The 24,488-nt window shown below is 46.1% G+C and overlaps 1 protein-coding gene across 1 annotated transcript; it reads left to right on the plus strand.

Moving 5' to 3' along the window:
- Positions 1-18,285: 18,285 nt before the first annotated feature.
- Positions 18,286-24,151, plus strand: FABP1 (fatty acid binding protein 1). The gene is made up of 4 exons (XM_060169019.1): positions 18,286-18,381; positions 20,322-20,494; positions 21,956-22,048; positions 24,101-24,151. The coding sequence occupies exons 1-4, from the start codon at positions 18,315-18,317 to the stop codon at positions 24,149-24,151; spliced, it is 384 nt and encodes a 127-aa protein (XP_060025002.1). The 5' UTR covers positions 18,286-18,314.
- The last annotated feature ends 337 nt before the right edge of the window (positions 24,152-24,488 follow it).

Genomic DNA, 24,488 nt, shown 5'->3' on the forward strand with positions numbered 1-24,488 from the left:
TCCACGCACCTGCCGTCGACTGACTCCAGTCTGAGTGGGTCTCAAATTCCTGAAAGAGAAAGTCTGACTGGTCACTGCTCAGCTTATAGATTGTTGTCATGGAATTCACACAGCGGCCAGAGGGGCCATTCCCAGAGAGGAATATAGGTCAGGCAGGGACCTGCAAAGAGTTTCCATCCCCTGCATCAAGTGTACTTAATAACTCAAAGGCCAGGGAAACTGAGACCCATGGCAAAAATGCCATAAGATGCCGCAGAGTTTGTTACAATATTCATAACCAGCCAAGCATCTTCTATTGCTGGACCCTTCTTATATGTATGGTTCTTTTTTTTTTTTTTGGCCATGCGGGGCATGTGGGATCTTAGCTCCCCGACCAGGGATCAAACCCACCTCCCCAGCACTGGAAGGGCAAAGCCTTATCCACTGGACCACCAGGGAAGTCCCTGTATGGTTCTTACATGTATTAGTTATGCACCCTTTTCTATCATACTAAATAACTTCCTCCATTTCTGAATTTATTTGGAATAGCAGTAATTGTGCCTAATTAATAAGAATCAGATGCCTTTTAATGTTCTGATAACTGGTTTTACTCAATAACTTTTGATAAACTTGTAGAATACATTTGAGAAGGGTACAAACAGTTCTGCAGTTAATATTACTTCGTGTTGCTCTTTTTTCTATTTTCTTCATAGCATTTATTGCTCTCAGACTCATGTGCTTGTTGGCTGTCTTTCTCTCCTCTCTATTCTAATGGAAGCTCTGTGAGAGCATGGACCTTATTTGTTGTATCCACCACTCTCTCCCCTAGAACAGTTACTGGCCACACTCAGTACATGCTTATTGAATGAATGAATAAAATGCATAGAAAACAAAATTGACTTGTTTAAAATATTAGCCATCTGGATGTCGCTGGTAACTCATTTAGCAAAGGCCAGCCTACAAAAGTTGATTGGATACTAGTGTGAAATTCCATTACACTAGTGGTGGCCGTGTTAAACATCCCTGGAAAACAATGGTCAGCAAGAAAGTTTCAAGCTTCAGCATGAGAACGCACTTTTGCAGTTCCATACATTGAGAATTAGACAATCCGCATAGACTGAAGTGATCTTAAATGCAGAAAGGGAATCTGCAGGCTGTGAAACTTTCTTATTCCTCTGGGTGAGCCAAGCAACCATTTCCCGTGGCCCAAACCCGAATGTAGACCCTATTCTAAGAACCTTTTGATGGCGTTAGGTCAGTGGTTCTCACACTCCCAGGCGTATAAACATCATTTAGGCCTATGCTTCTCAAACTTTAATATACCAAAGCTTCACCTGAAGATTTTGTTAAATATGGATTTTAATTCAGTAGATCCCGGGTGGGGCGTGAGATTCTGCATTTTTAGCAAGTTTCCAGGCGAGACCAATATTGCTGGTCTGAGAACCCCACTTTGAGTAGCAAGTACCTAAAAAGTTTGTTTTAAATGCAGATTCCCGGGTGCCATCTCTAAGATTCTGATTCAGAAAGTCAGTGGCAGGGACCCAGGAATCTTTATTTTTAACTAGTGCCCCAGGTGACTCTGATTCAAGTGATCCGTTGGCATATTTAGAGAAGTTTTGCATTTGACCATTGTAATAAAAAAAAACCCTCAAGAAGAACAAGGAGGGCTTTCCTGGTGGCGCAGTGGTTAAGAATCCGCCTGCCAGTGCAGGGGACACGGGTTCGATCCCTGGTCCGGGAAGATCCCACATGCCGCGGAGCAACTAAGTCCGTGCGCCACAACTACTGAGCCTGCACTCTAGCGCCTGCGAGCCACAACTACTGAGCCCAAGTGCTGCAGCTACTGAAGCCTGTGTGCCTAGAGCCCATGCTCCTCAAGAGAAGCCACTGCAATGAGAAGCCCGCGCACCGCAACGAAGAGTAGCCCCCGCTCACCACAACTAGAGAAAAACCCGCGCGCAGCAACGAAGAGACAACACAGCCAAAAATAAATAAATAAATAAATAATAAAAGAAGAATAATGAGCTAACAAGCTGCCTTGAATAAAGGCAAAAATGGCAACTAGGGAAATAGGAAAAGGTTTGGGGGGGATAGAGAGGAAGCTTTTTATGGGGACCCTCTCACGGGTGGTGAGGAAGATTGACTCAGGGTAATGCTCACATTACAGTGCTTCCAAATGGCCTTTGGACACCTAAAAATGTCCAACACAGAAGTTCATGAAGGGGTTAGTGACGTCATGAGCTCTTAGTATAGAGCATGACGTCCTTCATGACAATGAGCCTGGATTCATATTTCAGGAAATAATTGGAGCAACAGCTCCTTTTTAGAGGCAATTAGAAATATAAGAGCGTTAACATTTAACTTCATCCCCTATACTCTCCTCCTCGCTCTGTCTGCTCGGGCCACAATGGTGCCCACCTCTTCCTCCACGTGACAAACATCGTGCCACTTCAGGCCTTTGCAACTGCTCTGTCCTCTTCCCAGAACGCTCTTCCTCTCGGTGCAGTCAGGTTTTTGCTCCAAGGTCTCCTAATGCGAAAGGGCTTCCAAAACCACTTGGTCTAAAACAGTACTTAGTTATCCTTCTACGCTGCTTTACTCTTCTCCATAAATATCACCACCAGACACTCTAGAGGGTCACTGGTTTCTCCTCACCATAATGGAAGCTCCCAGGAAAACAGGGAATTGTTCTGTTCCATTCTCTGATGTATCCCCTGTGCTCAGACAGTGCCTGTCATATAGTAAATGCCCCGTAAAGTATTTGCTTAAGGAAGACATTACTACAGCAACGGAGATGCTTTTCCCTCTCTCTACCCTGACACCTTCCCTTCCTCCTGGTCCCAAGGTTCTTACCAGCACCCTGACCGGGAATGAGAACAATCAGTTAACTCTTTTTAATAACTAATGCTGCAGGCTTCCCTGGTGGCGCAGTGGTCACGTGCCGCAGAGCGGCTGGGCCCGTGAGCCATGGCCACTGAGCCTGCGCGTCCGGAGCCTGTGCTCCGCAACAGGAGAGGCCACAGCAGTGAGAGGCCCGCGTACCGCAAAAAAATGCTGCTCTGAGTGTGGTTACTCTATTTTGTCTTTCTCAACAAATTATAGAAAGACAAAAGAGTAAGGTCAACATATAATAATTTATTACTTCAGGTGAGTTACAAAACGATAAGTGACCATCATGTTGACACAGGTATTATCCACGGCATGTGGATGACACAGGTCAGGGTCACAGAGAACAAGCCTGAGACAACATGGGACACGAGTCAGGCAGGTCAATCATAGATCAAGCCGAGGCTGGGAGGAGATGTTGACTGCCTAGGACAGGGGTCAGCAAACTATAGCCCACGGGCTAAATCTGGCCCACGGCCTGTTCTTCTGGATACAGTTTTACTGGAACCCAGCTGTGCCCGTTCATCTGAGTACCGCCTGTGGCTGCTTTTGCACTAAGACAACAGAGTGGAGAATCTGCACCATAGACCCTATGGCCCGTGTCAACTGAAAAACAAAATGCACAGAAGTTGAGAATTGTGTTTTATTCGGTGGACTGGCTGAAGACTTAAGCCCGGGAGGCAGCCTCTCAGATAGCTCTGAGGGACTGCTCTGAAGAGGTAAGGGAGAAGCCAGGATATATAGGAGTTTTTGCAACAAAGACCAGGTAGTCGGAACATTAAGAGATTACTATTAATTAAAGGAAACCAGACATCTCAAGTTAATGAATTGAGCGCTTTTCTATGTATGGGAAGATGGAAGAGTCTGGGCTCATTGAAATCATTCCCTCGATGTGCACCGCAGCTGTCTAGGGACACTATCTTGCTTTTCTCCATCCTGAGTCCCCTCAGGGTGCACAGTGGGTGGAGGCTGCAGTGGCCAATGGCTTGATGGCCCCAACATCTTTTGTTTACTGATACGACAGGTGACATTTTTCACCCACACCCGCAAAGCCTAATATGTTTACTATCTGGCCCTTTACAGAAAACGTTTGTCCACCCTGGTCTAGCAGCTTCTTCCTAAGTAGAATGACAGGCAGAGAGTGAAGGTGGGAAGTATTTGTCTGAATACTCTGTGGGAGACTCGGAACTTGTTGACCATCTATCTCACAACACGACTCCACAAGCAGAGTCAGGAAAACACCTGCCAAGGGAAGGAGGGAAAGCACCAGGGCCAGGAAACAATGCGAGTCACACAGGGGCACAGAGGGAAGGGGAACAGTTTAAAACACAGGAAACATTTTAAAAACCTATGATGCTCAGCTGAGCTACCTGAAAGGAAGGAGCAAAAATGCTGGAGGTGTATCCCAAGCTGTAGGAGGTTTCCCCTGGTGCAGAAATGGAGCAAGTTAGCCAGGGCTTGGGGACGGAGGCACACTAGGTCCCTGGGGGCAGATCTTAGAGACATCACAGTGTCTTCAGGAATCAGATATGATTCTATAAATCACTCCTGCATTGGTCAGTCATTGGACACGGCTACCCCGTGGGGGAGGTATGACCTTGGACGAGGCTGATACAATCGCTGTCTACAATTGTACCGTCAGCTGATACAACCTCCAAAGAAGGCTGTGGTTCGAAGGTCTTCTCCCAGCAGTTCCCAGCCGCTGGGGAAGAAGCTTTTTCTTCCTGAAGGAGTATGTGAGCAGAACATCACAGTATCCTCCACATTTAGAAAATGATTTAAGAGGAGTAGAGCTCTCATTCTCTGGAACTGACATTATTAAAGTGATGAACACTTACTCTGCCATTCACTCATTTTTATTCCATAATATATATATATATGATGTATGATTAAAGATATTTTATATATATTGGACACCTAAAAAAGTACCAGGCACTGGGCCAGGCTCCAGGCTCTGCCCATCAGGATCCCATAGTCTGCAGAGCAGCGGCGTAGGGACAGACAGAAAGACACACACAGCCCAACCGAGAAGTGCTGCAGGGGAAGCAAGCACAGGCCTGGCTCAGCACACAGAGTTGGGGCTCAGGAGATGCAGCCACGGCTTCACAGAGGAGGAGGCCCCTGGTCTAGCCTGAGCGACTCGGATTTACAGCTTTAGGTGGAACAGAAGTGGGCTTCTTTCTACCCATTCACGCCATGCAGAAAGTTGAGTGATACAGAGCGTGTGGCTCCCTTCTCTCGCGCCTGGTACTGCCAACCTGTGTTCCAACTCTCTGGTTCCTGATTCCAGCATAAACCAGGGTGTTTACATTCATTGCCACTAGATGGCAGTATTCGGTCAAGAGGACCGGCTACCGTGGCTTACTGCTGTCAGCCCCAGTTCCGATTTTGGTTGATGAGGGGAAGGGGGGCACGGGGAGGGGTCCTGGGAATAGGGTTTTCCATTTTTTTTTACTTTAATTCATAAAATTGTATATGACATATATATCCATGCGCCTAAAGGATTGAAAAATCAAGCAAATACTGGAATATTGGTGTCCATGGTAGACTGGAAATTACTGCCTGATGTTTTCCTAGAAAATTGGCAAAACTAGAATTTTGCCATGAGAATTATTTTTTTCTTACTGTGTCCCCCCTACCTCCTGGCCAGGTACCTGGTGTACAGATTGGTGATGTTATACTTAAATTCTTTTCATGATCTCCAGCTGGGACCACCTTCTATCACTTTTGAGTGTCCCGCCCACGCTCCACTCAGTGAGGAGAAAAAAAATTTCTAAATGCGGAGGATACTGTGATGTTCTGCTCACATACTCCTTCAGGAAGAAAAAGGTTCTTCCCCAGCGGCTGGACTTTCTGTGGCAGTTGATATGGGGCACGTCTGGGGCATTCCCTGACAGCAAGATGACACAGGTGTGCCCAGCTGCGTACCTGAAAACCACCACATAAGCCTCATGATCCTAATCGTCCATGATAATGAGTCATTGATAATATCTAAAGCTAAAAAAGGAATGAGAGGGGGACCTTCAAGGTGGCGGAAGAGTAAGACGCGGAGATCACCTTCCTCCCCACAAATACATCAAAAATACATCTACATGTGGAACAACTCCTACAGAACACCTACTGAATGTTGGCAGAAGACCTCAGACTTCCCAAAAGGCAAGAAATTCCCCGCGTACATGGCCGTGTGGCTGACAGGGTCCTGGTGCTCCGGCTGGGTGTCAGGACTGAGCCTCTGAGATGGGAGAGCCAAGTTCAGGACATTGGTCCATTGGAGACCTCCCGGTCCCATGTAGTATCAATCGGCGAGAGCTCTACCAGAGATCTCCATCTCAGTGCTAAGACCCAGCTCCACTCAACAACCAGCAAGCTCCAGTGCTGGACACCCCATGCCAAACAACTAGCAAGACAGGAACACAGCCCCACCCGTTAGCAGAGAGGCTGCCTAAAATCATAATAAGTTCACAGACACCCCAAAACACACCACTGGACATGGTCCTGCCCACCAGAAAGACAAGATCCAGCCTCATCCACCAAAACACAGGCACAAGTCCCCTCCACCAGGAAGCCTACACAACCCACTGAACCAACCTTACCCACTGGGGGCAGACACCAAAAACAACGGGAACTACAAACCTGCAGCCTGCATAAAGGAGACCCCAAACACAAAATGAGAAGACAAAGAAATACACAGCAGATGAAGGAGCAAGCAAAAACCCACCAGACCAAATAAATATAGAGGAGATAGTCATTCTACCTGAAAAAGAATTCAGAGTAATGATAGTAAAGATGATCCAAAATCTTGGAAATAGAATGGAGAAAATAAAAGAAACGTTTAACAAGGACCTAGAAGAACTAAAGAGCAAACAAACAATGATGAACAACACAATAAATGAAATTTAAAGTTCTCTAGAAGGAATCAATAGCAGGATAACTGAGACAGAAGAATGGATAAGTGACCTGGAAGATAAAATAGTGGAAATAACTACTGCAGAGCAGAATAAAGAAAAAAGAATGAAAAGAATTGAGGACAGTATCAGAGATCTCTGGAACATTAAACATACCAACATTCTAATTATAGGGGTCCGAGAAGAAGAAGAGAAGAAGAAAGGGATTGAGAAAATATTTGAAGAGATTATAGTTGAAAACTTCCCTAATATGGGAAAGGAAATATTTAATCAAGTCCAGGAAGCACAGAGAGTCCCATACAGGATAAATCCAAGGAGAAACATGCCAAGACACATAATAATCAAACTATCAAAAAATATATTAAAAGCAGCAAGGGAAAAGCAACAAATAACATACAACGGAATCCTCGTAAAGTTAACAGCTTTCAGCAGAAACTCTGCAAGCCAGAAGGGAGTGGCAGGACATATTAAAGTGATGAAAGGGAAAAACCTACAACCAAGATTACTCTACCCAGCAAGGATCTCATTCAGATTCGACAGAGAAATTAAAACATTTACAGATAAGCAAAAGCTAAGAGAATTCAGCACCACCAAACCATCTGTACAACAAATGCTAAAGGAACTTCTCTAGGAAGGAAACACAAGAGAAGGGGAAGACCTACAATAACAAAGCCAAAACAATTAAGAAAATGGTAATAGGAACATACATATCGATAATTACCTTAAATGTAAATGGATTAAATGCTCCCACCAAAAGACATAGACTAGCTGAATGGATACAAAAACAAGACCTGTACATATGCTGTCTACAAGAGACTCACTTCAGACCTAGGGACACATACAGACTGAAAGTGAGGGGATGGAAAAATATGTTCCATGCAAACAGAAATCAAAAGAAAGCTGGGGTAGCAATTCTCATATCAGACAAAATAGACTTAAAATAAAGACTATTACAAGACACAAAGAAGGACACTACATAATGATCAAGGAATCAATCCAAGAAGAAGATATAACAACTGTAAATATTTATGCACCCAACATAGGAGCACCTCAATACATAAGGCAAATGCTAACAGCTATAAAAGGGGAAATTGACAGTAACACAATCATAATAGGGGACTTTAACACCCCACTTTCACCAGTGGACCGATCATCCAAAATGAAAATAAATAAGGAAACAAGCTTTAAATGATACATTACACAAGATGGACTTAATTGATATTTATAGGACATTCCATCCAAAAACAACAGAATACACTTTCTTCTCATGTGCTCATGGAACACTCTCCAGGATACATCATATCTTGGGTCACAAATCAAGTCTTGGTAAATTTAAGAAAATTGAAATCGTATCAGGTATCTTTTCTGACTACAATGCTATGAGACTAGATATCAATTACAGGACAAAGTCTATAAAAAATACAAACAAATGGAGGCTAAACAATACACTACAAAATAACCAAGTGATCACTGAAGATATCAAAGAGGATATCAAAAAATACCTAGAGACAATTGACAATGAAAACAAAATGACCCAAAACCTATAGGATGCAGCAAAAGCAGTTCTAAGAGGGAAGTTTATAGCAATCCCACCTCAAGAAACAAGAAAAATCTCACATAAACAACCTAAACTTACACCTAATGCAATTAAAGAAAGAAGAACAAAAAAACCCCCAAAGTTGGCAGAAGGAAAGAAATCATAAAGATCAGATGAGAAATAAATGAAAAAGAAATAAAGGAAACAATAGCAAAAATCTATAAAACTAAAATCTGGTCCTTTGAGAAGATAAACAAAATTGATAAACCATTAGCCAGACTCATCAAGAAAAAAAGGGAGAAGACTCTAATCAATAAAATTAGAAATGAAAAAGAAGTAACAACTGACACTGCAGAAATACAGAGGATCATGAGAGATTATTACAAGCAACTATGCCAATAACATGGACAACCTGGAAGAAATGGACAAATTCTTAGAAAAGCACAACCTTCCAAGACTGAACCACAAAGAAATAGAAAATATAAATAGACCAATCACAAGCACTGAAATTGAAACTGTGATTAAAAATCTTCCAGCAAACAAAAGCCAAGGACCAGATGGCTTCACAGGCGAATTCTATCAAACATTTAGGGAAGAGCTAACACCTATCCTTCTCAAACTCTTCCAAAATATAGCAGAGGGAGGAACACTCCCAAACTCATTCTACGAGGCCACTGTCACTCTGATACCAAAACCAGACAACGATGTCACAAAAAAAGAAAACAACAGGCCAGTATCACTGATGAACATAGATGCAAAAATCCTCAACAAAATACTAGCACACAGAATCCAACAGCACATTAAAAGGATCATACACCATGATCAAGTGGGATTTATCCAGGGAATGCAAGGATTCTTCAATACATGCAAATCAATCAATGTGATACACCATATTAACAAATTGAAGGAGAAAAACCATATGATCATCTCAGAAGATGGAAAAAATTTTTTTGACAAAATTCAACACCCATTTATGTTAAAAATCCTCCAGAAAGTAGGCATAGAGGGAACTTACCTCAACATAATAAAGACCATATATGGCAAACCCACAGCCAACATCTTTCTCAATGGTGAAAAACTGAAACCATTTCCACTAAGATCAGGAACAAGACAAGGTTGCCCACTCTCACCACTATTATTCAACATAGTTTTGGAAGTTTTAGCCACAACAATCAGAGAAGAAAAAGAAATAAAAGGAATCCAAATAGAAAAAGAAGAAGTAAAGCTGTCATTGTTTGCAGATGACATGATACTATACATAGAGAATCCCAAAGATGCTACCAGAAAACTACTAGAGTTAATCAGTGAATTTGGTGAAGTAGCAGGATACAAAATTAATGCACAGAAATCTCCTGCATTCCTATACACTAACGATGAAAAATCCGAAAGAGAAATTAAGGAAACACTCCCATTTACCACTGCAACAAAAAGAATAAAATACCTAGGAATAAACCTACCTAAGGAGACAAAAAACCTGTATGCAGAAAACTATAAGACACTGATGAAAGAAATTCAAGATGATACAAACAGATGGAGAGATATACCATGTTCTTGGATTGGAAGAATCAACACTGTGAAAATGACTCTACTACCCAAAGCACTCTACAGATTCAGTGAAATCCCTATCAAACTGTCAATGGCGTTTTTCACAGAACTGGAACAAAAAATCGCAAAATTTGTATGGAAACACAGAAGACCTCAAATAGCCAAAGCAATCTTTTTTTTTTTTTTTTTTTTTTTTGCGGTACGCGGGCCTCTCACTGTTGCGGCCTCTGCCGTTGCTCCTGTTGCGGAGCACAGGCTGCGGACGCGCAGGCTCAGCGGCCATGGCTCACGGGCCCAGCCGCTCCGCGGCACGTGGGATCTTCCCAGACCGGGGCGTGAACCCGTGTTCCCTGCATCGGCAGGCGGACTCTCAACCACTGCGCCACCAGCAAAGCCCAGCCAAAGCAATCTTGAGAAAGAAAAACGGAGCTGGAGGAATCAGGCTCCTCGACTTCAGACTGTACTACAGAGCTACAGTAATCAAGACAGTATGGTACTGACACAAAAACAGAAACATAGATCAATGGAACAGCATAGAAAGCCCAGAGATAAACCCATGTATATATGGTCACGTTATCTTTGATAAAGGAGACAAGAATATATAATGGAGAAAAGACAGCCTCTTCAGTAAGTGGTGCTGGGAAAGTTGGACAGCTACATGTAAAAGAATGTAATTAGAACACTCCCTAACACCATACACAAAAATAAACTCAAAATGGATGAAAGACCTAAATGTAAGGCCAGACACTATCAAACTCTTAGAGGAAAACATAGGCAGAACACTCTATGACATAAATCACAGCAAGATTCTTTTTGACCCACCTCCTAGAGAAATGGAAATAAAAACAAAAATAAACAAATGGGATCGAATGAAACTTGAAAGCTTTTGCACAGCAAAGGAAACCATAACAAGACTAAAAGACAACCCTCAGAATGGGAGAAAATATTTGCAAATGAAGCAACTGACAAAGGATTAATCTCCAAAATTTACAAGCAGCTCATGCAGCTCAATAACAAAAAAAACAAACAACCCAATTCAAAAATGGACAGAAGACCTAAATAGACATTTCTCCAAAGAAGATAGACAGACTGCCAACAAACACATGAAAGAATGCTCAACATCATTAATCATTAGAGAAATGCAAATCAAAACTACAATGAGATATCATCTCACACCAGTCAGAATGGCCATCATCAAAAAATCTAGAAACAATAAATGCTGGAGAGGGTGTGGAGAAAAGGGAACACTCTTGCACTGCTGGTGGGAATGTGAATTGGTACAGCCACTATGGAGAACAGTATGGAGGTTCCTTAAAAAACTAAAAATAGAACTACCATACGACCCAGCAATCCCACTACTGGGCATATACCCTGAGAAAACCATAATTCAAAAAGAGTCATGTACCAAAATGTTCATTGCAGCTCTATTTACAACAGCCTGGGCATGAAAGCAACCTAAGTGTTCATCATTGGATGAATGGATAAAGAAGATGTGGCACATATATACAATGGACTATTACTCAGCCATAAAAAGAAATGAAATTGAGCTATTTGTAATGAGGTGGATAGACCTAGAGTCTGTCATACAAAGTGAAGTAAGTCAGAAAGAGAAAGACAAATACAGTATGCTAACACATATATATGGAATCTCAGGGGAAAAAATGTCATGAAGAACCTAGGGATAAGACAGGAATAAAGACACAGACCTACTAGAGAATGGACTTGAGGATATGGGGAGGGGGAAGGGTAAGCTGTGACAAAGCTAGAGAAAGGCATGGACATATATACACTACCAAATGTAAGGTAGATAGCTAGTGGGAAGCAGCCGCATAGCACAGGGAGATCAGCTCAGTGCTTTGTGACCGCCTGGAGGGGTGGGATAGGGAGGGTGGGAGGAAGGGAGACGCAAGAGGGAAGAGATATGGGAACATATGTATATGTGTAGCTGATTCACTTTGTTATAGAGCAGAAACTAACACACCATTGTGGAGCAATTATACTCCAATAAAGATGTAAAAAAAAAAAACAACATAGGAAAGGTTGTAAGATAGAGTGGTACAAACAGTAAAGAGAGGCATAGTGACTAGAGTTCAGAGTGAGGAGGAAATACTTCCAGCTAGGAGGAGGGGAAAGGGAAGGGGCAAGGATGACTGTCTTCTCCCTACATCTCCCACCTGTGTGGATGGCGTTAACATCGCCATGGTAACCCAAACTGGGGCTTCCAGGAGCATCTTCAACTCCTCCCATTCCCTCTCACCCACCTTTAACGGATCCCCAAATGTTCTCAGTTACAATCACAGAATAGCTCTCCAATTCATACACTCTCACCTCCTCCCAAGTTCAGCTCCTCTCCTCTCCTGCCAGAAGTTTTGCAGGAGTTTCCTAACCAATTTCTCCACCTCCAGCTCTCTCTCCATCCAGCCCGTCTTTCACGCTACCTAGAGAGTAATATTCCAAAATCACAATCTGATTAGCATTCCTCTGCTTAAGAACTTTGGTTGACTTTCCATCCCCTAGCATAGCAATATCTAAAATTTTGTCACTAGCATATCAGCTTCCCTACTTTATTGCTGTCACATCTCCTTATGTCCTGTGCCCAGATTTTTTTTTTTTTTTTTTGCCTGTGTCTCTTGGCCCCTTCCCCCCACTTCACCACTCGGCTCTGTGTTTTGGGGGCTGGAGTCTACAGATAATATTTTCTGAACTCCTTTGCCAGCTGCTCTTCTGTTAGGACATAGGGCATGGCAATCACCCAACCAGAGGGCAACTGGAAATCAGCAGGAGGAGACCCTCTTCCTTCCGCAGCAGTTACTTGAAGTTCTCATGGTTGCTGCTGTGACAGCAGGAGTGCAGTGGCTCTAGATTCCAGCAGCCTGGTCAAGGTGGATCCAGAACTGAAGGTACCAGCAACCTCCAACCTTGTAGAACCAGGTGTAGACCCCTGGGTTCCAGCCCAGAGGCATCAGCGGCTTCGAATTCCCTTTTGCTCTTCCAGCTCTTCCATCACCTTGGTAACCAATCTCCCATATTCAATTCCTGCATTTGAAATACCTAGGGTAACATCTGTTCTCCACCCTGGACTCCTGTACCGCTAGTTATGTACTATTTTTCTCTAAATGACTCCTTAATAAAAACAACCTGACCTTATCCAAGGCAATAATATTCATGAGGTCATACGTTGATGTATATTTTTCTAATACATGTTCGACTAAGTGCAAAACTATTAATATGTAAATTGTCCATCTATATGCCATCTAAAATCATCTCTTGTACTGATATATATCCCATTTGGGGAAACTATAGGCTAGGGAATACAGTCCAGCCTCCCCATCACCATCTGGTTGTGGCCTCCCTCTCCAGCTCCCATCTCCGGTTCCCCTACACAGACTCTTCCATCCTCCTCTCTATCCTTCCTCCCCAAATGACACGCCTTTCTTCAACAACAGTATATTTTTTTGTTCTCTGTTCATGAAACTATCCTGATTCTTTCCCTGACCGGAAAATCTCTTCTTGGGACTCCTCTGCTGACGTAGTGGTTAAGACTCCGTGCTCCCAATACAGGGGGCCTGGGTTTGATCCCTGGTCAGGGAACACAATCCCCCCATGCATGTCACAACTAAGGAGCCCGCCTGCCATAACTAGGACCCAGTGCAACCAAATAAAAATAAAATAAATAAATAAATAAATTTTTAAAATTACTTCTTACTCTTAATTCAATCATCCCCTACATTTTGAAGTATTATTTAAACTTCATGCTATTCAAAGGGCAGCTTTGACTCTCTTCATGCTCCTTACTAGACAGGGAGTTCCTTTGTAGATTCAAAATATGACCCCTGCAGGAACTTCACACAGAAGGTCAGAGTATTGCTTGTTGAGTGAATAGTTAAGAAGAAGATGAATTATCCGATGCCTGTGGCTTCGGTGGGATCCGAGGCTGGGAAAAGTCTACCCTGGAGGAGGGAACAGAATTATGCATGCAGTCACCATGAAGCTCCAGGTGAGTGCTTCCAGAGCGGCCCAAATTGGATATTCCAGCAAATCCAATACAGGAAGAACAGCAGATACTAGCTCAACGAGTTAGAATTCAATAAACTATGCTTTGCACGGCGCCTCTACTGGACAAGGGCTCAGCAGCCACTTCAGGACGTTTCGTTTCTTCGAGATCAGTCTTCATGCACATGGACTGTCCAGTCATTTGACCTAGAGTAACAGGACATTTCTAAACCAACAGTAACCCAACCATCAATGACTCAAGAGGTCAACAGCACCTGGACTATTGTCTTGTCAACATTTTCTAGACCCGTGCTCCATGGAGAGGGTAATGTTAAGCTCTGGTTTAGAAGAATTTTTATCAGAATAACCAAGATATACCTTTAAAAATTATAATGTGGAAAAAACAAAAGTCAAAACCATAAGCTTTGGGCTTCCCTGGTGGCGCAGTGGTTGAGAGTCCACCTGCCGATGCAGGGGACGCGGGTTCGTGCCCCGGTCCGGGAGGATCCCACATGCCGCGGAGCGGCTGAGCCCGTGAACCGTGGCCGCTGAGCCTGCGCGTCCGGAGCCTGTGCTCCGCAACGGGAGAGGCCACAGCGGTGAGAGGCCCGCGTACCGCAAAAACAAAACAAAACAAAAAAAACCCCATAAGCTTTGTGTCCAGCAGATGGGGTTCAAGCTCCTATTTGGCAACTTCCTATTTGGGTAGCCAGGTAGCCATTACTAACCTCTTCTTACCTTACTTTTCTCTCCTGAAAAATGGGGATAATAATGCTTACCTTAGAGTATTGCTTTGAGAATTCAGGAAGAATTTTCAGAGAAAGCACCTACTTAGTAGTCAATTAGTGGAAGCCGCATTTTATCACTCTTAACGTGATAGAATTCATGGAATCAAATAGAAGTGACGACTGGGGATGTCAATCTAGAGGAACAGAACCCCCAGGAGGGCTATATGGAGAGGGACTGTGGAGCTGAGCCTGGAGGGGTGTCAGTGGAGTGACCATTCTGGCTCTAAGGGGCTGATGATTCTAAGGCAGAGAGAATGCAGGGCTGCAGGGTCGGGGTGGCTAGTTGACCAAGGGCTGCTGGAGAGAGATTTCACTTTGAAGTGTCAGGCTGACTTTGAAGCCAACTGGAAGCCTCCAACCCTCAGAGGGCAAGGGACATAAGGACACAGGGACACAGGACAAGCAAACATGATTAGCTTTTACAGCCAACACGGAGACTTAGGAACCAGCCTTGCAGATAAGTTTTGAGTTCTTCCTTGATTACATCAGCCCTCAAGTTAGTGCCACTCCCTGCCCCGTAATTCACAGGATTTTCTACTCTACCGTGTCACGGGAAAGGCGAACTCACTGGGGGGCCCAAAGGAAATCACAGGAAAGTCTCACTTTACACAATAGGGATATTCCTAAAAGTTCTGGCGTAAAGGGAAATTTTGCTGAATGCGTTTTTCAGTATAGTCTGTGTAAGTGTGATTCCCTTTACAGGGCAAACCACAACCCACAATTCTTGTTTGGCATATTTGTCCTTTTGTCCCACTGTGGCCTCTTCAAGGAGGCAGACCTCTAAAAGGCCAAGGACATGGAGTGGTTTCAAGGCAGATCCCATTCTAGGTACCGGACAGTTTTTATAGGGGGGATTCTTGAAGGAATTTACAATGATTGAAGAGACAGAATAAGCATATGAAAAGCAAGGCTTAAGAATGTCTTTTAAAAGTTTTCGTCAAAGGATGTACATCCTGAAATTCCAACGAAAAGATTGTTTTTAATATTTATTTATTTATTTGGTTGCACCAGGTCTTAGTTGCAGCAAGTGGGCTCCTTGGTTACAGCTCACAGGCTCCTTCGTTGCGGCTCCAGGGCTCCTTTAGTTGCAGCATGTGGGCTCCTTAGTTGTGGCATGCGAACTCTTAGTTGCAGCATACATGTGGGATCTAGTTCCCTGTCCAGGGATTGAACCCAGGCTCCCTGCATTGGGAGCACGGAGTGTTATCCACTGTGCCACTAGAGAAGTCCCCCCACCAAAAAGATTTGAAATAGCACATGATAAAAACAGAGGACTTGCAGGACTGATGACATGGCCCGCGAAGCTGATACAAATTCTTCCCTCAGGACGCATCAAATGTACAGCTGGGACCATACTGCCTTTTCCGATGTACAGCTGAGGTCTCAGGAAAGAAAGGAAAACCCCCAGATGCCAGGAGCACCGTAGGAACTGTAAGTCAGAGAAGTAAGCAGTGAGCTGAGGCTGGGGCACCTGGAGACATTACCACTGGCCCAGGGAGACGGGAAGGAAGCTAGTCCCCAAGTCAGGAGATAAACATAAAAGTCGGCCCTGGGCTGGAGATACCTCTGGACACCTGGCACAAGCAGACGCCAAGTGCTCTGATCCCCTCTGACTTCACTTTCCTGAAGGACTTGGGTTGACACAGGGCTTTCACAAGGCAGAGAATGTCAGGACCATTTACTAGATAAGGAAGTGGAGGCCCAGTGAGGTTGAATGATTTGTCCAGGGTCACACGTCTGTTAGCCAGAAGAGCTGGACCCAAACTCAAGTCCTTCCCCTCTTGCAGCCCTGCCTCTAGTGAAGTACATGGCATCTCCTGAAACACCCAGGAAGTGGGGAAACGGGCACTGCAGACATCCTGGGATCAGATCCAAGTGCAGAGGTGCCTGGCCTCAAGTAAATGGCAGTCATATCCTGGCTACCAAGAGGCTGTCACCCCTCCCACGCCTCCACGTTGCTCATCTGAGTAGGGAAAGTGAGGAGAGGGGATATCTGGTGGGGCTTGGAGGGGGCTGGAGTCTGCGAGTGGACAAAAATCAGAAGCTGGGCCCGTGAAGTGGGATTCTTTCTTTCTTGAAAGCCACTTGAACTTTGTCATTGCAATTAGGCTTATCTCTTCTTGTGTTTACTTAGCTTGTGGGCGGGAGATGTCATTACCCTTTTTTAATTTTATGGAAAAATACTTACAAGTGGTAAATTTTGAAATGGCCACTAATTTCTGTGACTTCAAGACTCTTTCTCTCTCTCCTCTCTCTCTCTCTCTCACACACACACACACACACACACACACACACACACACACTAATCTCCTGGCTGCCCAGCCCTGCCCAATCTGACTACTCTGTATCTCTCGTTTTTGTTTAACGAGAAACACCGTGGACTCATTATCTGCTGACAGTTTTTATTTGCTGACTCGTCATTAACTGGACATTTACTACGTGCCAGTATTGGGAATACCAAGGAAGAAGTACAGTGGAAAAAAGGCAGAGAGAAATAATCCCAGTAGGAATGACAATATAGGTACTTGCAAAGTGTTCTCTGAGCCCAGAGGATTCATAGAGGAGGCTACCAGGGGGAGAAGGACAGAAGGGCAGGGGGAGCCCTGTGAAAGCCAACATAGAGGCATGAGCACCCCGACAGGTTCAGGGGGTCCAACAGGTCCTACCTTCTTCCTTCCCCTATCTTGTCCCTGCCTAATTAAATGCATCTCAATCTCCACACACCTGGTGTAAAGGTACCCTTTCACACTTCCAAAAGGAGATTTTTTTTTTTGGCTGTGTTGGGTCTTCCTTGCTGCACACGGGCTTTCTCTAGTTGCAGCGAGCGGGCTTCTCATTGCAGTGGTTTCTCTTGTATCGGAACACAGGCTCTAGACACGCAGACTTCAGTAGTGTGGCTCGCAGGCTCAGTAGTTGTGGCTCACGGGCCCTAGAGCGCAGGTTCAGTAGTTGTGGCGCCCGGGTTTAGTTGCTCCGCGGCATATGGGATCTTCCCGGACCAGGGCTCGAACCCGTGTCCCCTGCATTGGCAGGTGGATTCTTAACCCCTGCCAAAGTGGTTAGTGGAAAGTCGCCAAAAGGAGATTGATTTGGATTGTGGAGGAGCCTGTGAGGAATTCCCAGAATACAAAGCAGCTCTAGGGACTGATGACAACTTGGTAAAAATTAACTTAGTGTGATGATAAAGATGAGAAGAGATCATAAGGTAACTAAGGTGAGGTTTTGAGATTAAAGGGATTCTTTGGTATTTTTCTGAGTGTCTAAATCTAGATCCACACGTACACATACACATCTCCACGTATATACGTATACACACATATACACATGCACACACACACACATATGCGTGTGTAGGTATGTATGCATACACGTACACGCACACACACATTTCATGGGATAGCAGCACCTTAAGGTCTGCAGAGCCATAGGGCTTTGTACCTGATTGGCTCTCATCAAGGTTTGCTGAATTGGAGCAAATCACTGCTGCGCCCAGCCTGGTTTTTTTTAATCGTTGACCATTGCTCTCAGGAGTTAATGTTTGAACCTGGCCATAAAGGAGTCGACAGCGGCTGACCTATGACCTACATTTGAAGGGGAAGGAGCCCCCTATAAATCAGCCCACGCTGGCAGCCCTGCCAGCAGAGCTGTTGACTCAGCTGTGAAGGGAGCTTCGTCGCCACCATGAACTTCTCCGGCAAGTACCAAGTGCAGAGCCAGGAAAACTTCGAGACCTTCATGAAGGCAGTCGGTGAGTGCTGGGCCAAGGCTGGGGGCCATGGCCATGACGGTCTGGTCCTACACGTGGTGGCCCTTTGGGGTCCTGAGGTCTGGATGCGAGGAGCGGTCCAAGCTTTACACAGACCAGGGGTCCTGCTCTGTTACTTTCGTAGCACATGCTAGTCCTCCCTGCACAAGGCCACGCCTTAGGCAAGTGGAAATAGCACTGAACTAGGGTCTGATCTGGATTGAAGCCACCTCTACTGGTACCTCATGGTGTGACCCTGTTCATTCACTCGTTCATTCATTTATTCATTCTTTTTTTTTTTAATATTTATTTATTTATTTATGGCTGTGTTGGGTCTTCGTTTCTGTGCGAGGGCTTTCTCCAGTTGCGGCAAGCGGGGGCCACTCTTCATCGCAGTGCGCGGGCCTCTCACTATCACGGCCTCTCCCGTTGCGGAGCACAGGCTCCAGACGCGCAGGCTCAGTAGTTGTGGCTCACGGGCCTAGTTGCTCTGCAGCATGTGGGATCCTCCCAGACCAGGGCTCGAACCCGTGTCCCCTGCACTGGCAGGCAGATTCTTAACCGCTCTGCCACCAGGGAAGCCCCATTTATTCATTCTTCTAACAAACTTTGATTCAAGGCCAACCACACGCTGAGATGGGTGCCGTGCTGGGCAGATACCATGGAGACAGATTACAATGAGCCACGTTTCCAAGGTCACAATTTAGAGAAAAAGAGAAGAAATAAATGCAATCAAGCATGCGCTACCGTGTCCTGAGCGCTGACCCAGCATCAGGCCCATGCTAAGCCCTGAACAGCCAACATCCCGTGAATGCCTCACCAGAAGACTCTGAGTTGGATACTATTATTTTTCCCATTTTATAATTGAGGCAATTGAGGCCTTGAAAGGTGAAGTAATCCCAACCGGGGTCACACAGGCAGTAATCCCAAACTGAGCTGGGATTTGAAGCCGGCTCTAGTTCCCGGAGACACATTTAAAATCCCTTCGCCCCACCCCACCGGGTCACTTACAGGAGGATGTGGTGGTCCTGGGAGGGCATCGAGGGAAGCCTTGGGAGGAGCGAAGGCGAGCCTTGGGAGATGAGCGGGTGTCCCCTGTGGGGCTGGGGGAGGGGAGTGTCCTCCAGGGGGAGGGAGCAAAGGGGCGGGGGGACAAGGAAGGATGCTGAGAGGAGAGGGTGGGGAAGACAGCAGAGGCAAAGAGAGGAGGAGATTCGGGGAAGCTGAGAGCTAGGACTTTCTCCTGTAGGGCACGTCGTAACACCTCTCTGTGTCCTGCATCCCCCACTTGGGCAACAGGACCCTGCCCACCGCTGTCCATGCACCTGGTTTTCATGAAGCTCAATTCATGTAACAACATAGACATGCTCTGAAATTCGTAAAGCTCTGTCCCCGGGCAAGGGACACCTTGTCCATCTTCCTCAGGAGCCTCAGTGGCAGAGGTGGAGGTAAGGATGGGGGACATAGGTTTGCCAGGCACAGTCTGGCTGTGTGCCTGCCGTTCCGGCATAATTATTCACAGCTCCCCTTCCACTCTCGGGGGGGACCTGGCTTGGGAGACAAGCTGGATGGTCCCCTGAATGTGGAAGACAAAATCCTTTACACTCAAAAGAGCAAAGTCTGAAGGCTTTAAAGTAGGAGGAACGAAGAGGGAGAGCAAGTAAGAAGCAGGTGCTCAGCGGAGAAAAGCTTCCCCGGGCAGAGGGGTGTGTATTTTTTATAAACCAACTGGCAAGATAGTAGGTGCATGAGATCAGGCCAGGTCAGGCCACTGACCTTCCCTTTCAGAGGTCAAAACCCACACTGCTCACAGGACTCCAGAAAGTGCTGGGGCCTCCGGGAAAACACGGCATCTCCCCTCCCCCTCCGCATCACGGGGTTTCTCTTGTGACCTTGCAGCTCCCACCTCTGCCCACCTCTGAACTTCCAGTGCTTTCCACCAGGTATGCCTGATGACCTCATCCAGAAGGGGAAGGACATCAAGGGGGTGTCAGAAGTCGTGCATAACGGAAACCACTTCAAGTTCACCATCATCACTGGCTCCAAAGTGATCCAGAACGAGTTCACCTTGGGGGAGGAGTGTGAGATGGAATTCCTGACTGGGGAGAAGGTCAAGGTAGGAGGTGCCCCCTCGAGCCACCCTCTGCTTCCAGAACTTTCCCTGGAGCCTGGCCCCAGGCTTCCTCCCTCAAGGCTCCCACCTCACAATTCCCACTGCTGATACCCTATCTCTGAACCCACTGCCGGGGTGAGAGGCAGAGAGACAAAGACAGCTCTTAAGGAAGAAGCTCTTAGGGAAGCTGCCAGTTTCCTGAGACCCTCTGGAGGAGTTCTGGCCCAAGGGTCCGAGCTCTCCCATATAGAGGGTATGGGGAACCTGGCCCAGAGCGGGAGTCTTAGACTCAGAATCTCCCAGGCCCAGCAACGGGCAAGTGGCAGTCTGTGCAAAACCCCTAACAGAGCCCTGAGGTCATCCGTGAGCCAAAGGAAATGGCTTTGCTCAGCCTAGAGCTGGTGGTCGTGGGGAGAGACTTCCTGAAGGAGGTGCCTGTGACACCAAAGAACCAAAGCAGGCCTTCAGACCAAGCCTTGTGGGTTGGTCAATGAGCCCCTAGACTTTGCTACCTCATCTGTGAAATGGGCACAGTCACCCTTCCCAGAACAAAGGCAGTGGGCGGGGCGGTGTCACCTCCGCTGGGCTGTGGCTGAGGTGTGCGATGAGAGCTGGGTGTGGGATGTGTGATGGTGGGCAGGCGGTGGCAGGGAGATCCAGGCAGGGGAGCGCCCCCCACAAAGGGCCTCTGTTCCTCCGTCCAAAACCCCACACACCCCAGCACCACCAGTACCACAGAGTGGCCATGTTCACTCCTCTCCCCCAACATCCCCCGACCCCAGACAACTTTGTGCATCTGTCTCCGCACAACTGTTGGTCTTTTTTTTACCTCTTCTGCTGGCTCTTGATTTCTGCTTCTCTAGATATAACATTACAGGTCAGGAAATGTGCGATAAATTTTAGGAGGGAACTTCTCTTATACGGCCCACGGTAAGGGGCAGGCTGTCATGGGTTTTACCACAGGCCTTTTACAATTGTCCGTTTTGGAGGCAAATTTTAACGTTGGCCTGTGTCTTCTGCTCCGTGCTGGGTTTCTGTTACCTCTTCCCGGATGCATGAAAAGGAGACCGCAAGAGGAAAGATAAAGGTGCTAGAAGGAATAATATAAAATAATACAAAGCAAAAATATGTGTTCTTCCAACTGGCCAGGATTTTGAATTTTGCTACTCCCTCCCTCCATTGGCTTGGAGAATCGCAACTTGAATCAATTTTATTTGTGTTTGATTTGAGACAGCTTAGGGGTCTTATGCTGACTCCTAGATCACATCCCATAGATGAAAAGTCTGGCAAAAGAAGCCCTGCCGTTTTCTTCAGTTCTTAGACGCACCTCACTTCTGTTCAGAGCCAGAGAACAGGGTTTGGTTGCTGCAAGCAGAGACCTATGCAGGGGAGCCAACCTCATGAGCGAGAGGTTTACTCCCTCGCAGACCCTTCCTCCCAGGCCGTTCCTTCTGTCCTATGCAGGCGGTGGTTCAGCTGGAAGGTGAGAATAAACTGGTGACAACTCTCAAAGGCATCAAGTCCGTGACTGAATTCAACGGTGACACAGCCATCAGCGTAAGTTGACGCTCTGACTTGTGGTTCCTCGTGCTTGCAGCCAGGGGTCAATCTCTGCTACCACTTACTGAGCACCCGCTGCGCCCAGGAAGCTTTCACACATTATCTCGAATCTTCCCACCAACACTGAACTTTCTTAATGGGGAAACTGAGGCAATCATACCGCCAGGAAATGGCAGAGCTAGGGTTCCTCTGAGCTGGATCTGTCTTACAGGGCAGCAGTCCACGGCGATACACTGCACCACCCTAGGAGAAGCCAGCTCCTATTGGAGACGGGGGAGCTTTGTACATTTCTTACTGGCTTGCAATGCATGCTAGTAAGTCATCTTGTTCTAATAAAACCAGTACAGTGTGTTAGGGCAGTTTTCCAGTAGAGAAGTCTGGTGTCTTAAGGAAGGGGCACACTTTTCTAATTCACCAAAAGCCCCCCATGTGCCGGTGCTGGCTCCAGCTGGTGCTTCCCTGCCTCTCCCAGTTCCTTCAGGCTGTCCTTCCACCACCACTTTCCTGGTCAGGGTCGACCACTCCTACCTCCCCCACTTCCTTCCTTCCTCACTGCCATCCCCTGCCTCCTCTCCCCTTCCTCCCCCAACACCCAAATAGGATGGGATAGGAGAGGATCTTGGTAGGAGACACAGGGTCGTGCAAAGCCACCAGCACAGGTCACACTTCTTAGACTCTGCTGGGATGTGGACACAAGTCTCGCTCACGGGCTGGAGGACAGAAATCCATTCATTCCCACCTGTGGTCCTCTGATTCATGGAGCAACCTTCCCATGGACGCAGAACCCACGCTCAAGGAAGGCTTGGTTTGGCAGAAAGTTGGGCTGTTTCATTGCTTTTTCTATTTTATGACGTTGCAGTAATTGTTAGCCATAACCCTTCCCTTCTGCGTCACTAACCAATGAACGCAGAGGCCTCCATCTGCCTTGCAAGCCCAGGGAACTCAGTAAATGCCTTTGCCCTTTGGGCATTTATAAGGAGAATCGTATTCTCGGCAATTTCATGGCAGCTTATGGACCTGACACTCCGGTTTGTGTGTGCCACTTCACCCTTGGTGTCTGGCTGTCGGCCACGTCCTCTCCCCCATATGGGAGTGAATAGTACAGTGTTTCTCCTGCAGTTATAGTACAGTGTCCCCCCGGCTCTTCCTTGCCCCCAGGTTGTATTTTGGAGAGTAACAGAGGCAGATCACTGCTCAAGGGGAGAAATCCCTCAACGAGGGAGAGAGTGAGGGTCAACCATGAAATTTGCGGTCCCCAGCACATTCACAGCAGAGAGAGGCACCTGCAGGGCAGTGGTAGATAAGCTGTCCTGGACTCAGTCCTGGCCAATGGCTTTGATATGTTCCATTGCCCCTATTCCTCTCATGTCCTGTGAGGGAAGCAGGATGGGGGACTTAATAGACAGGTTGACCTGTCCAGGGTCATCCAGCTAATGAGTTGTAGAACTAGGGTTCAAACCTAGATCTTTCTGTTCATTTCATTGCTGTTGAAACTAAAGGGCTGCCTTTTCACCCTGATGACATCACCCCACATCATTGCCATAGTCTTGTTCAAGAGAATCAGCAGGAGGGAAGGGCTGGGGGAGAAAGGAGCAACCCTCAAAAACTCAAACACTTACGGATCCAATGAATCTAATGTTTTTATAGGCTCCACAGCTTTGGGAGGGAAATTATGCACTACCTACTAAGTCCCAGGCTGGATGCCCAGGTGTTTCCCCATACACTTGTCCTCAGTGCTCAACACATGTTTGGTCCGTAGTAGGTGCTCAATGAAACTTTGAGAAATTGGATCAGATTGGACTGGTTTGGATGGTCTTGCTGTAACAGTCATTGATGTAGAAAGGAATTCAGTAAAAGGCAGGACAACTCTGCACGTGAGGAAGTAAAGTGACCAATGGGATTTTAGAAAAGATTGCCAACCCTTCCTCCGGTCCTATAGAAAACAGAGGAGTCTTTGAATTACTACATATGTTAGCATACTGGGGGCTTAACTATCATTTACAATTCAACATCAGATGAGTGTTTCATGATGTCTTTTCTGGCTTTCAGACCATGACACTGGGGGACATTGTCTTCAAGAGAATCAGCAAGAAAATTTAGACAAGTCTGCATTTCACATCCTTTTAGTATATACAATTAATGTAATAAAGTGAACTTTGTTTTTAAAAAGTGTGTTTTCCTCTTTTCATTGATGTGGTTATTGAACGCCGATCACCTCTATTTTTGTAAATTTTGATCATCTGCACATTCCATCCTACAGAGTCAGGTCTGATTCTCAGCCTGAAAGTAGACCCCAGGCTGCCCGCTCAGGTGACCCTTTAAGGGACACATGATGTGGCTGGATCTGTAGAGCAGCCCTGGAATGAGCTGTCCCAGTCAGCCACATGGCAAGGAGCTGGAACGAGAGGGGCTGTGTGCTGGGTCATCCCCATGGGGA

This window comes from Lagenorhynchus albirostris, chromosome 13 (assembly GCF_949774975.1).
Source record: "Lagenorhynchus albirostris chromosome 13, mLagAlb1.1, whole genome shotgun sequence".
In the NCBI taxonomy this organism is placed as follows: domain Eukaryota; kingdom Metazoa; phylum Chordata; class Mammalia; order Artiodactyla; family Delphinidae; genus Lagenorhynchus; species Lagenorhynchus albirostris.